Consider the following 11,296-nt stretch of genomic DNA (forward strand, 5'->3'; position numbering starts at 1 on the left):
GGCGGGACTGCCTATCGCACTCTGCCAGGCGCCCGGCGGGTAGGCAGCGGCGTGACGCCACAGCCCTGTGGGACTGCCTATCGCACTCTGTAAATCCCGGGTGTCCAGCAGGTGGGTGACCTCAAGATTTACAGTTTACCCTGCCTCGCTAGCACGTACCCTGCTGTTCGGTGAAATATTTCGTCTTATAAAGACGGTAGGCTTTCATGTGAGCGAGGGTCGTATGGTGCATGCAGCGGTGAATGTCGACCTGCTCTGGCTTTAACACTCCCCCCAACACGAAGAGCATGTTGAAGTACATGCAGTACTGGTTTGGTTCGTTGAGAGTAGTCCAATATTTCACCTGAGGGGCAGAATAGTGAGAGATTTCAATGTATAGCCTGTTCTTAGAACAAGGGCATAAAAACGTTAGGTGGTTAGGGTACTGACTTTCTTTCCAAACTCATTAAAGACAAAGTCGGCGTATTCCACAAATTTTGCGACCATCCTGTTGTCCTCCCAACCGAAAAATTCATCCTGGAGGCTTTGGGGGTGGTCAAAGTGGTACAGTGTGACCTGCAAACGACAAAGATTTTGCAACGCAATGTGACACAAGAAAAGGTGAACGATTGGTCGGTGATGGTCGCCTTTCCTTACCATGGGTATCATGTTTGCTTCGATGATCTTGTCTAGAAGCGCGTGGTAGTATGCCACTCCTTCCTTATTGGGGTTCTTGGAGTCCGTGTCCGGAAGCAGTCGAGCCCACGATATAGAGAAGCGGAACACCTTTAGCTGTCGGCGGAGAAAAAACGGTTTGTGTCGAGCAAAAAAAAAAAAAAAAAGAAATCACAACAAAAACAACAAAAAACACCTAGTGGGACAGTAAAAATTTCCTGTAAAAAAAAAAACTTTGAGAAAAACTCGTCGCATTTTGAGAAAGTTGATGTTTTTCAATTTTGAAACAATTGCCATATTTTTGGAGGAATTTTCCTTACATTATGTGTGCTCTTCAAACTTTTCCCTTTGCCCCCCCCCCCCCCGAACCGTTTTCACCGCACAGTTAAAGTCTTACGAAGCAAAATGCCAAATGCTTCGTACCTACGAAGGATTTTCTCCTTACGAAGCGTCCAAATCCTTCGTATTACAAAGGATTTGGCATTTTTCTTCGTAAGACTAACAGTGCGTGCGGCCGGCCGGTGAAGAGACAGTTCAAGCTCAAATAGTAAAACACAAAATAGTACTGGCGCAAAGTCAAAGAACTGTTATCTTCAACTCTCGCGCTTAAACTGCAATAATAAGAACTGAATACCGACTAATCTGAGCTGCAACGTTAATCGACAAACTCAAAACTAGAACGATAATATTTATCATCACGGGGAAATATATAACGTTTGGGTAGAGACAGCCGGTATGGACTATATCTAATATAGGCTAGGGAATATTCGCCGCGCTATCCAGAAAATGGAGCTTTCGGATTAGGAGGAGGAGGGGATGATTGACATACTTTCAGTTGTTTTGCCATGTTCACGTCTTCCGCGTATCGATGGTAAGAGTCTGCCGCCACGTCATGGCTGCCTTGAGTTGTGAAAATGGGTGTGTGCAGCAGCCTATCAGCAGCGCTTTCTTTCTTCCCTGGAATAATGCACATTAACGTTTGACGCTTAATCCAAGTTACTATTATTTTCACAATTGCGCGTTCAACCGCGCTCCACTCACCAGACGTATTCCACGCGCCCTCCGTCTGAACGGCGGAGACCCCGGCCCCGAACAGGAAGCCCTCGGGGAGAGTGTACCGAGCCTCGTCGCCGTCGTCTGCGACTCCAGAGCCCGCGGCGGCGGCGGCCCCCGCGGAGGCGCTGGCCGCGAGCAGAGCCGCGACGAGGTAGAGCGTGGCGGCAGCCATGGAGGTGGACACGGGAGTGAGCGAGGAGCCCAGCTGCCCGCCGTGCTCAAGAGGACAAAATCAGAGAGATAATGGACGGGGTGCGGCCGTCAACGACGTAGGCGTGATTGCTTGCGTCGAGGCGGCGTGGATGTGCGTGCTTTTGCCACTACCAGACCGCATCCCCGTACTTGACCCTTGAACAGCGTGATTTGCCGGTGCTCCCAAGCCGCCACCCGCCTGGTGCCTCGGGCATCGGCCGGTTGGTATATCGCTTGGGCACTTGAGCACCCGCGATAGTCGCGCTATTATTAAAAGAGTTCCGGCGGCGTCGTCCTGCTTGGACGGGCTTGGGCTTGAATCACCAATTAAAATCAGGAGTAACCTCACGACGAAAAATAATCCAAGCTATTGAACAACTTCTCGATTTAGTTGGACAGGGCAGGGAGCGCATATTTTCCTGTTTGAAGTGTCGAGTACCTTCAGAGAATTTTATATTCATGGTCAATTTGCTAAAAACAACAACAATTATAACAATTTCATAGAAGTCGTGTCTTTTGTTAAACTGCAACAACTACGCGAACTGTCGGAATGAGTGAGTCGTCTTGGACACTATCTGCAGTCCAAGACACATCGCTTTACTGACGTTTTAAATGACATATCATAGCATGCCTCGCAGTTTGTGTATAGCATAGCATAACTAATGATTTGCACAGACGACGTTTCTTAGAAGCCAGCGAAAGACTTTTGTCATACTGACGTGCATGGACAGTCCACAGTACTTCGATTTGTGCTTTTCCTTTAGATAGCGAGACAGCACGGCACTTGGGGAAGTGGGCACCTCTCCACTTGCCCGCCCCTCTGCAGTGACATCAAATTATCACCAGACTTCAGACTTCAGAACAGAGACCGAATCGCTCTACGCGAGGGTGCCGCACCTGGACACAGTCGCGATTTCTCGAAATGTATGAGCTTGCTGGTAGGGGGTGCCGAGAAGATGACAACTGCATGCCCTCCTGCACTCACCACCGCACTGCTCCACAGCCGCGATTTTACGGTGCATGGTGAATGCTTGGTGCGTTCATGCGATGCGAGGTGAGGTGCGATGTGGGATTTGAGATGCGATGAAGTGCATCAGGTCTATTACATTCACCACCAGGGATGGCGATGGCGCTCTCCCCGCGCTCGCGCGTCTAGACGGTGCTCCGTTCCCCCTCTCCTCGGGCGAGGGGGGTGAACGGAGCAGCGTCTAAACGCGCGAGCGCGGGGAGAGCGCCATCCCTGGTGGTGAATGTAATAGACCTGCAAGATGCGATGCGTGCCGTCGCGCGCAGTACACACTGGTGCATGGCAAGGAAGATGTTGCCTACCAGGCGTTATGAGACCTTAGCTGAACGTGGCCGTTTCGTAACAGCCGCCTAGATGGTAGGCAACATCTTGCCTGCCGTGCATATGAGTACTGCGGGGTGGCCTACCCCGAGTCTTGCAGGCGTTGAGCTCTTGTATTGGGCATTTTCTTAGCCACACTGAAAAGGCAGAGTCACGCGCGTCACTCGTGGAGAAGCAACTCATCACTCATCGTTTCAAAAACTTTCGAGAATAATGTAGTTTGGAATGTCACAGGAACAAATCCTCTCCCCGCAATGCCGCCCCCCTCCCCAACCCCAGCGAGCGAGCAGCCAGTGTCCCGGGGAAGCCTCCAAAGCACCATCCTGGGAATCGATCTAGATATTCGTTGCATTTTTACCACTTTTGTTACGTGGGAAAAAGAAATTCATTGAGTATAAATACACTAATTCGAAACGGGCAAGGGAAAGCGACAGCGACAACGACAGCGATACCCGACCACGGGTAAGTATACCTGTGTACTTTGTACTAGGGGGTAGCGGGTGGTGAGAGCAACAGCGAGGCCACATAGCGACGTCATGTTAAATCAAAGGCACCAAAAATGAGCCGCAATAAGGAATGTGTTGAAACCTCTGACGGCATTAGTTAGCTACACACTCTAATGATAGCGCCCGCGAGCGCGCTGGATAGACCAACCCGCCAAGCTGCAGCCTGTGGCCGGTGGTGGCCGGGCTCACCCACCCGCCCACCCACCCTGCTGAGCGCTCAGGCTCGGGCAATGGTAAGTTGACACCCACAAAAAAGGAAAGGGAGAAGTGGTTTGACATATTTCGATTTTTGGCACTGCAGGTGTATATTATTTCCTTGTTTTTGTCGAAACGACGGAAAACGTCTTGAGATGGCATGGTTATCAGCGCCAGCGCGCCCTAGCGGCCACAACTCGCAATATCCACTATTCACAAACGTCTACTGGAGGCTGGAGTGCAAATAAGCAACTACCGGCAAGTGCTCACTGAAGGCAAGAACAATAGAGTGCTGAAGGCTCATCTCCAATTTCAAATGTTGTTCTACCGCTCTCAGCGTGTTACAGTAAAGATAACAGTGACAAGCGAAACGATCGCGAAATCCGCACTTTGTTGCATGATCTTTAAATAGCAAACAAAAATATGGAGAAGTTGTTTTCTCCTGAGACATTTTCCTTTCCATTCTCTCCATACCCAATCCAAAAAGATTTCATGACAGCTCTCTATACTGCTCTAGAAGATGGAAAACTAGGAATATTTGAGAGTCCAACGGGAACTGTGAGTATTTGTCATGATTTATGATGAGCTGTGACTAATTCTATTTCTTCACTCCTTTCTTATTCAACTGATTCACTTTGTCCAGGGTAAATCATTAAGTTTGATATGTGGGGCGTTGACTTGGTTGTGTGATCATGAGAGAAACGAACATGAGAAGCTGGAGTCCATTCTGAAATCTTCGAATGATAATGCATCTGAACAGAATGGATCTAATGAAGATCCATTTAGCTGGCTTAATCAACAAGCGGAGGAAGTACAAGCTCGTCAGAAAAAAGCTGAAGCAAAACTCAAGTTGGACTTGCTTAATAAGCACAGTGCTAAACTCAGTAAAATTAGAAAAGAAAGCATGCAAAGGGTATAAATAAGTAACCTCTTAAAATTTTTCTCTTTACAATAATTTAAACTCTGAATAAATAGCTTTATTAATTGTATTTTAGAAACTTAAACACCATCAAGAGGATAGATCAACTGAAACCAATCAACGTTTTCAAAATTTAAAACAACGTACTAATGAAAGCACTGTGAAAGAGAGTGAGAACGTAGATGAAGATGAGGATCTGCTGTTAGAGGAATATGATGTTTCAGTTAGTGAAGAAGCATCTGATGAAGAGGACAGTAACGATGGCCCACACCACACCAAGGTAGCATGAATTTTTGTAATGTTTCGTCACAAGTCAGTCATAGTTCTATTATAATTAACCAAGGAAAGTGTAGATATACTTTTGCAGCAGAACTCACTCTCAATTAGCTCAATTTATTGGTGAAATTCAGAGGAGTTCTTTTGGTGAGAATATCCGAGTTGTGCCATTGGCTTCTAGACAAAACAGCTGTATCAATGAAAGTATTAACAAGTTGAAAAATCTTTCTCTCATCAATGAGAAGTACATACTTGACTTCACTGACATATTACTGAAGTTTGGTTTCCAAATTAGGCTACATTAATTTTGTTTTTCTTATGCTTTTTCAGATGTCTAGATCTTCAAAGGAAAAACCACAAAGTTACTTCCACATCTTCTGATGGGCAAGTTTCTAAAAAAGCTAGGAAAAGTGGAGGTACATCAGGATGTCCTGCTATGAATCGAAACAATGTTCAATTATTATCAGAAGATATTTTGACTGAAGTACAGGATATTGAACAAATAGTAAAACTAGGAAAGGAAAATAAAGCATGTCCTTACTATGCAACCAGAGCATCTGTTGCTGATGCTCAAGTACGTTAATTATCATTCCACCAAATATCTTGCTCAGCTTACCTACATTTACTATCTAGTTTTCTGTCTGTTTTTGTAGGTTGTTGTAGTCCCGTATAACACCATACTCCACAAATCTACACGAGAGGCCTGTGGAATCCAATTAAAGAATAATGTTATTATAATAGATGAAGCACATAATCTTCTTGAAGCCATAGGAAACATTCATAGTGCTCAAGTTTCTGGGTACCAGGTATGTACCTACTTAGATATTTAATTAACTCAAACATGTTTCACATCCACACTGTTATGTAAGGATTGAATTTTTTTCAGCTATCACGTGCACATTGTCAATTGCTACAATATAGGGATAAATATCAGAAACGATTCAATCCCAAGACCCTTCTTCATCTCGGGCAATTAATATTTGTGCTTGGAAAGTTGACTAAAATCCTAGGCATGTATACTTATCTATCTAAGGAGGTTCACTACTTTTATAGAAATCTTTAGCACTCCTGACATGTGATACATGATATATTTTACAGGTGGCAAAGCAGGGGGAAATCCAGATGATGCTATTTCAAATGTTCTAGAGAATAAAATTTTTACCTTGCCAGAATTTGTTTTGTCAGCAGAAATAGATAATTTGAACCTTTTCAAACTTTTAGAATTCTGCAAAAGTAGCAAAATATCTCACAAGGTTAGGACAGATTGATAATTTTGTCCCATGATTTGTACGTACTTCACTATAAAAAACACCAACTTATTTGTTGCATGTTTTAGTTACATGGCTTCAGTGCTCGTTATGAAACTACAGTAAATATTTCTAAACCTGTCAACAAAAACCAGGGGATGAGGGAATTCCTGAAAGAGATGGCATCGAAAAATTCTAAGAATGCAGAGATAAGACAAAGTGGTAAATTATTTACTCAAAATGTTTGTTATTAGTAAAATTTAAATTTGAGTTTCAACAAGTTCCATATTCTACTTAATTTTATCTTCATCTTAATTGCAGTTGAAGAGACTAAAATTTCTACTCCTCAAGTAGTTAGCGCGGAGGGAGGAAACAATCCAATTTTATCTGTTGTAGCCTTCATGGAAACTCTCACAAATAGTTCTGATGATGGACGCATATTGCTGAAGAGGGGGCAAACAGTCGGAAAAGGTGTTTTAAAATTTTTATTACTGAATCCTGCTGCTCATTTTCAGGATATTGTTCTCCAAGCAAGGTAGAACTCTTCTGTATTTTACATTTCTTATTAATCACAGCAGTGTTGTACCAACACTAAAGTTTTCTTCTATTCTTAGATCAGTTATTGTAGCTGGAGGTACCATGCAACCTATTTCAGAATTTCAAGATCAGCTCTTTTTATGTGCAGGAGGTAGCCTTGATCGAATAAGTACTTTTTCATGTGGGCATATCATTCCCCCTGAAAACATTCTACCTATTACATTAGGGTCAGGACCAAGTGGGAAACCTTTTGACTTTTCTTATGCTCAAAGGGATTCAAAGGCTATGGTATATTTTCAATATCAATTGAACGTTGTTAAGTAAAACACTTCCAGTTCTCTTGATTAACTGTCATAATCTAATTCCTCAGGTAAATGAAATGGGGCGGCTGCTTACAAACATCTGCAATTTTATTCCAGCAGGCATTGTCTGTTTCTTTCCTTCCTATGACTATGAAAAATATGTTATTGACCATTTTGAGAAAACTGGTGTTATCAGTCAAATTGAATCCAAAAAAAAGGTCAGACTGTCAAACTGTCACTTCCTTGGTGTTTGAAGTAAGCCTTGTTTTCATCTCATAAGTCTTTCCTTTTCAGATATTTCGAGAGCCAAAACAGTCCAGTGAAGTTGATGAAGTTTTGACTTCTTTTGCTACTTGTATTAGGCGCTCTAAATCTCCTTCTGATAGCAAAGTTACAGGAGCAATTTTATTTAGTGTTATTGGTAAAGTATATTCTCTTCTTCACTGTCTTTCTTGATTTGAAAAATATGGCTCAATCTTTCTTCCTGTTGTAGGTGGCAAGTTAAGTGAAGGCCTTAATTTCAGTGACGATTTAGGTCGTTGTGTAGTGGTGGTGGGCCTTCCATTCCCTAATATCAAGTCAGTTGAACTACAGGAACAAATGAAATTCCTTGATACTACAGTGGTAATTTATGTTTTGGCCTCTCCAATGCATTGTTTTTTTTTTCTCATATGTAAAATTAATAAATTAAATTTAAATCTCTCAAGGGAAGAGGTGGTGGTCAAAGGCACTATGAAAATTTGTGTATGAAAGCTGTGAATCAATCAATTGGAAGAGCTGTGCGACACAAAGATGATTATGCAGCTGTATTATTGCTTGACCAAAGATATTTGCAGAAAAGCCGGCAAACTGCTCTTCCTTCATGGATTCAACGTTCTCTTGAATCACATGAACGCTTTGGTTCTGCATTTGCATCATTAAGAAAGGTAACATTTCTATAACAAATCCTTCCTCCTGACATGGATTTACTTCAATAGAGTTTTTCTATTTATTTCATAATTTGTTCCATAATTTGTTCCAGTTTTTCAATGCTAGGAAGAGTTGAATCTACAACACTTGTTTTCAACTGACAGTTAAAAAGCACAAATTTTACAAATATTGGGATAGCTCACAAAAATTTTAATTACAAAATTATTATTTTTACTTGTTCATGTTTTTTATTGATCAATCGATACAAAAATACATAAGGTTATAAATCACATAGCCAGCGTACTGAATTTCTCATCCATTAATTCCATTCACTTTTTCTTCAAAGTAGCGAGGTACATTTCTAGACCTTTTTGAATTTTAGGTTGGGTCACCAAATCCATAAATATTTGCAAATCATCAATCATATTGTCTTCCATGTATCTTATGCCTTCACCACGCACTGATTCTTTTGTTAATTTCCTTGCCAGTGCTGTAAAAATATTATAGTTTTAATTCTCTTTATGCATCTGCCATGAATATTAAAAGAAAGCAAACTGTACTTACGGGGAATTTTAGCAAATTGAGTAATGAACTTTTGAGCTTCTGCCATTGCTTCAGCTTTGTTTGAAACCATTGAATCTATCAAACCAATTTTCAAGGCCTCTGGTGCAGAAAAGAGGCGACCCGTTGTGAGTGCCAATTCAGTTTGTCTATGGCCAATGACATCTCGCATGCAGATAACAAACCTACCCAGACAAAAGTCAATTATTATTTTAGTGGGTTAAGTACACTTTGTGTGATAAATAGAAGAGGGGAGCAGTGAAACCTACCATGGTGGTGCAACTATTCCAAGTTGAGTTTCATTTAATCCAATCGAGAATTTTGGTCCCACCATAACTCTGTACTCGCATGAAAGTGCTAAGAGACATCCCCCAGCTGGAGAGTGACCCTTCAAATAAATAGATTTCAAAAATTAAATTTTAAATTAATTTCTGTTGCTTGTTTTGAACTTTAAAGGTACTTGCAATATCTTACATTGATAGCAGCAACAGTTGGGAAGGATGATCTGTAGAGAGAGAGCCACGTGCTCTGCAAAGTGGTCCAAAATGCCGAAAGCTGATCCTTCGGAGTGTTGTACATCTCCAAGATATCAAGTCCTGCACTGAAGACTGTATCGGAAGACTATAAAGTTGGAAGAAAAAATTAAAGGTAGCACCTAGTAGGTGGCTAAAGAAAGATTTGAAAGCACAAGTAATCCTACTGAAGTTAAAATCATTCCTCTTGATTTGTTGTCCTCAAGATTTTTAATGGCTGCTCCTAGTTCAGTGAGAAGTGGAGTGTTCAAGCTGTTTACAGGTGGTCGATTCAGAGTAACAACAGCAACTCCTGCAAAAATCAAATCAACCAACTGAAGTCAGTTGAATTTTACAAATTTCAATTTCATAGGTCTTTATTTCTTCACTATAAAGTACCTGATTTGTCATCAACTTCGACGTTCACCAAGGGTACTACAGGTGCAGGTGGCTTTTGTGAATATAATCGGAGAGAATTGGATACACTTCTTGTAAGAATCGCATTCTGTGTCAATGCTTTCCAGCTGCGATAAACTACCGCCATCGTGCTGACAACCTGTGTGAGATTTGTGTAAGATATTGTGATTGCAGAACAAAGTACTTAACTAAAGTTAAATTTGAGTTCCATATTATATTAATTAAAAATTATGGGTGGTTAAATAAATGTCAGTCAGTGGAAGTATAGGTACCAGTAAAGAAAACCTGCAAAAATTTGAACCCAAACTTACGAAATATTCTGCTTGTTGATAGACAAGATGCAAAAATAATTCGCTGTTAAAATGGCCGGGCGACTTGTATGCACAGTGCAGAGTCCAAGAGTTCACAAGAGTTGTCAAACGTCTACGACGAACTCTCTTCTTCTACCTCCACCTGTAAACAGCTGTTGTTGGCAGTTCCCAGACAAAAGAAGAAGATATGAAAAATACACAATTCGTAAAAGGCATCCACATCCGAGATGACAGAAAATTTCAACGAAATCCGCGATTTGTGTCCACCGTGAAGGATACTTGGTTCATACTTACATCTGTAGTTCTCTTTTGGTCGTGTCTTGTGGCTCCTCGTCTAGTCGGATTAGCACCGGCTAACCATTTGGGCCTAAAGTGACTGTACGACGTACGACTGTGATTGTCATGACGGGGCGCATGACCTGCGGATCGGAAAACGCGCCATATGCCGTGTGGCGCCGCTGGCGCCAGTGGCCGGCAACGCAACTAGGGCCCCCCGGGGCGTGCGTGGCGGCGGCAAGTATGACTCGAGGCGCGGGGCGAGCCGAGCCAGTCGGGCGGCCGAGGGTCCAGCAGAGACCCTATCGAGTGGGACTTGCCCATACCCTTCTTCTGGAGGACTAGAAAATAGGAGAGTAATCAGATCTGCGGTGCGGATTTTATGTTGGGTTACACTGTAAAAAGTATTTTACGACAATATATCATAAGTGTCAATTTAAGAAATATTTCGCAAAGTTCCAAATATATTTCGTAACGAGTGCAAATTTTGGGGTCAAAAGTCGTAAAATTTGACAAAATATTCAAATTTCATACTTTTTAGCTTTAGCTAAAGGATGGAAGTAACCTCTATCACTATAGAGCTTTGGATTTTACAAAGCAATTCGTGAAATAACGATGTCTGGTAATTTGTGAAAAACAAAACAATAGTTTTTGTAAATAGAAAATTAACCGAGAGAATTTCGTAAAAGGGTCCACGATAATTGATTCCCAGTGAGGAGTCTTTGATTAAGGTGTATTAAACGGAGAGGCCAAGTAGACGTCTAATAGACGTCGATTTAGAATCTTATGGTCAAAATATCGAGCAAAAAATCGATGTCGTTTCGACTCCCGATGTCCAGTTGACGTCGAATCGACAAACCTTGGCCACTGGCTTAAGTTTTGCAAAAAGCATTTCACCACCAGGTCTCGAGGCCTTCCCGAAAATGGTTTCCAATGGCCGATTTTTGTCGTGCTTTATTGATTATACGATATATTGAGGATAGAAATTCATAGATGGTAGGGTTGAAGGCGGAATGTCTGTGTGTGTGTGTGTGTGTGTGTGTGTGTGTGTGTGTGTGTGTGTGTGAGAGAGAGAGAG

At 42.1% G+C, this 11,296-nt stretch overlaps 3 protein-coding genes across 6 annotated transcripts in view; 1 reads left to right on the top strand and 2 right to left on the bottom strand.

The window, feature by feature from the left end:
* The window catches only part of LOC113211172 (uncharacterized), a 4,626-nt gene extending 2,667 nt beyond the window's left edge, over positions 1-1,959 (bottom strand). The window contains exons 1-5 of the mRNA XM_026429477.2: positions 1,696-1,959; positions 1,484-1,611; positions 637-771; positions 430-555; positions 160-343 (exon numbers count right to left, since the gene is read on the bottom strand). Coding sequence (XP_026285262.2) covers positions 160-343; positions 430-555; positions 637-771; positions 1,484-1,611; positions 1,696-1,882 — 760 coding nt within the window. The 5' untranslated portion in view covers positions 1,883-1,959. The remainder of the gene's footprint in view (positions 1-159; positions 344-429; positions 556-636; positions 772-1,483; positions 1,612-1,695) is intronic.
* An 800-nt stretch (positions 1,960-2,759) lies between these two features.
* Positions 2,760-8,435, top strand: LOC113211170 (ATP-dependent DNA helicase DDX11). Of its 4 annotated transcripts, XM_052273255.1 has the most exons (18): positions 2,760-2,956; positions 3,485-3,712; positions 4,058-4,509; positions 4,595-4,864; positions 4,947-5,150; positions 5,224-5,390; positions 5,477-5,720; positions 5,800-5,952; positions 6,033-6,156; positions 6,245-6,399; positions 6,483-6,615; positions 6,715-6,928; positions 7,008-7,218; positions 7,301-7,450; positions 7,527-7,653; positions 7,726-7,856; positions 7,940-8,158; positions 8,254-8,435. In XM_052273255.1, exons 3-18 carry the CDS (start codon positions 4,375-4,377, stop codon positions 8,275-8,277), a joined length of 2,661 nt encoding a protein of 886 aa, XP_052129215.1. In that variant the 5' UTR covers positions 2,760-2,956; positions 3,485-3,712; positions 4,058-4,374; the 3' UTR covers positions 8,278-8,435. The 4 variants fall into 4 exon arrangements, 3 of the variants coding, with proteins under 3 accessions (XP_052129215.1, XP_026285258.1, XP_052129216.1); XM_026429473.2 differs by lacking the exon at positions 3,485-3,712; XM_052273256.1 differs by lacking the exon at positions 3,485-3,712 and having other exon boundaries at positions 2,760-2,936.
* LOC113211171 (enoyl-CoA delta isomerase 1, mitochondrial) lies at positions 8,364-10,094 on the bottom strand. Its single transcript, XM_026429476.2, has 7 exons — positions 9,943-10,094; positions 9,614-9,770; positions 9,403-9,527; positions 9,177-9,323; positions 8,972-9,090; positions 8,706-8,887; positions 8,364-8,631 (listed from the first exon to the last, which is right to left on the bottom strand). Exons 2-7 carry the CDS (start codon positions 9,756-9,758, stop codon positions 8,471-8,473), a joined length of 879 nt encoding a protein of 292 aa, XP_026285261.1. The 5' UTR covers positions 9,759-9,770; positions 9,943-10,094; the 3' UTR covers positions 8,364-8,470.
* Positions 10,095-11,296: the final 1,202 nt, after the last annotated feature.

This window comes from Frankliniella occidentalis, unplaced genomic scaffold, assembly GCF_000697945.3.
Source record: "Frankliniella occidentalis isolate FOCC.00 unplaced genomic scaffold, Focc_3.1 Scaffold258, whole genome shotgun sequence".
Lineage (NCBI taxonomy): Eukaryota > Metazoa > Arthropoda > Insecta > Thysanoptera > Thripidae > Frankliniella > Frankliniella occidentalis.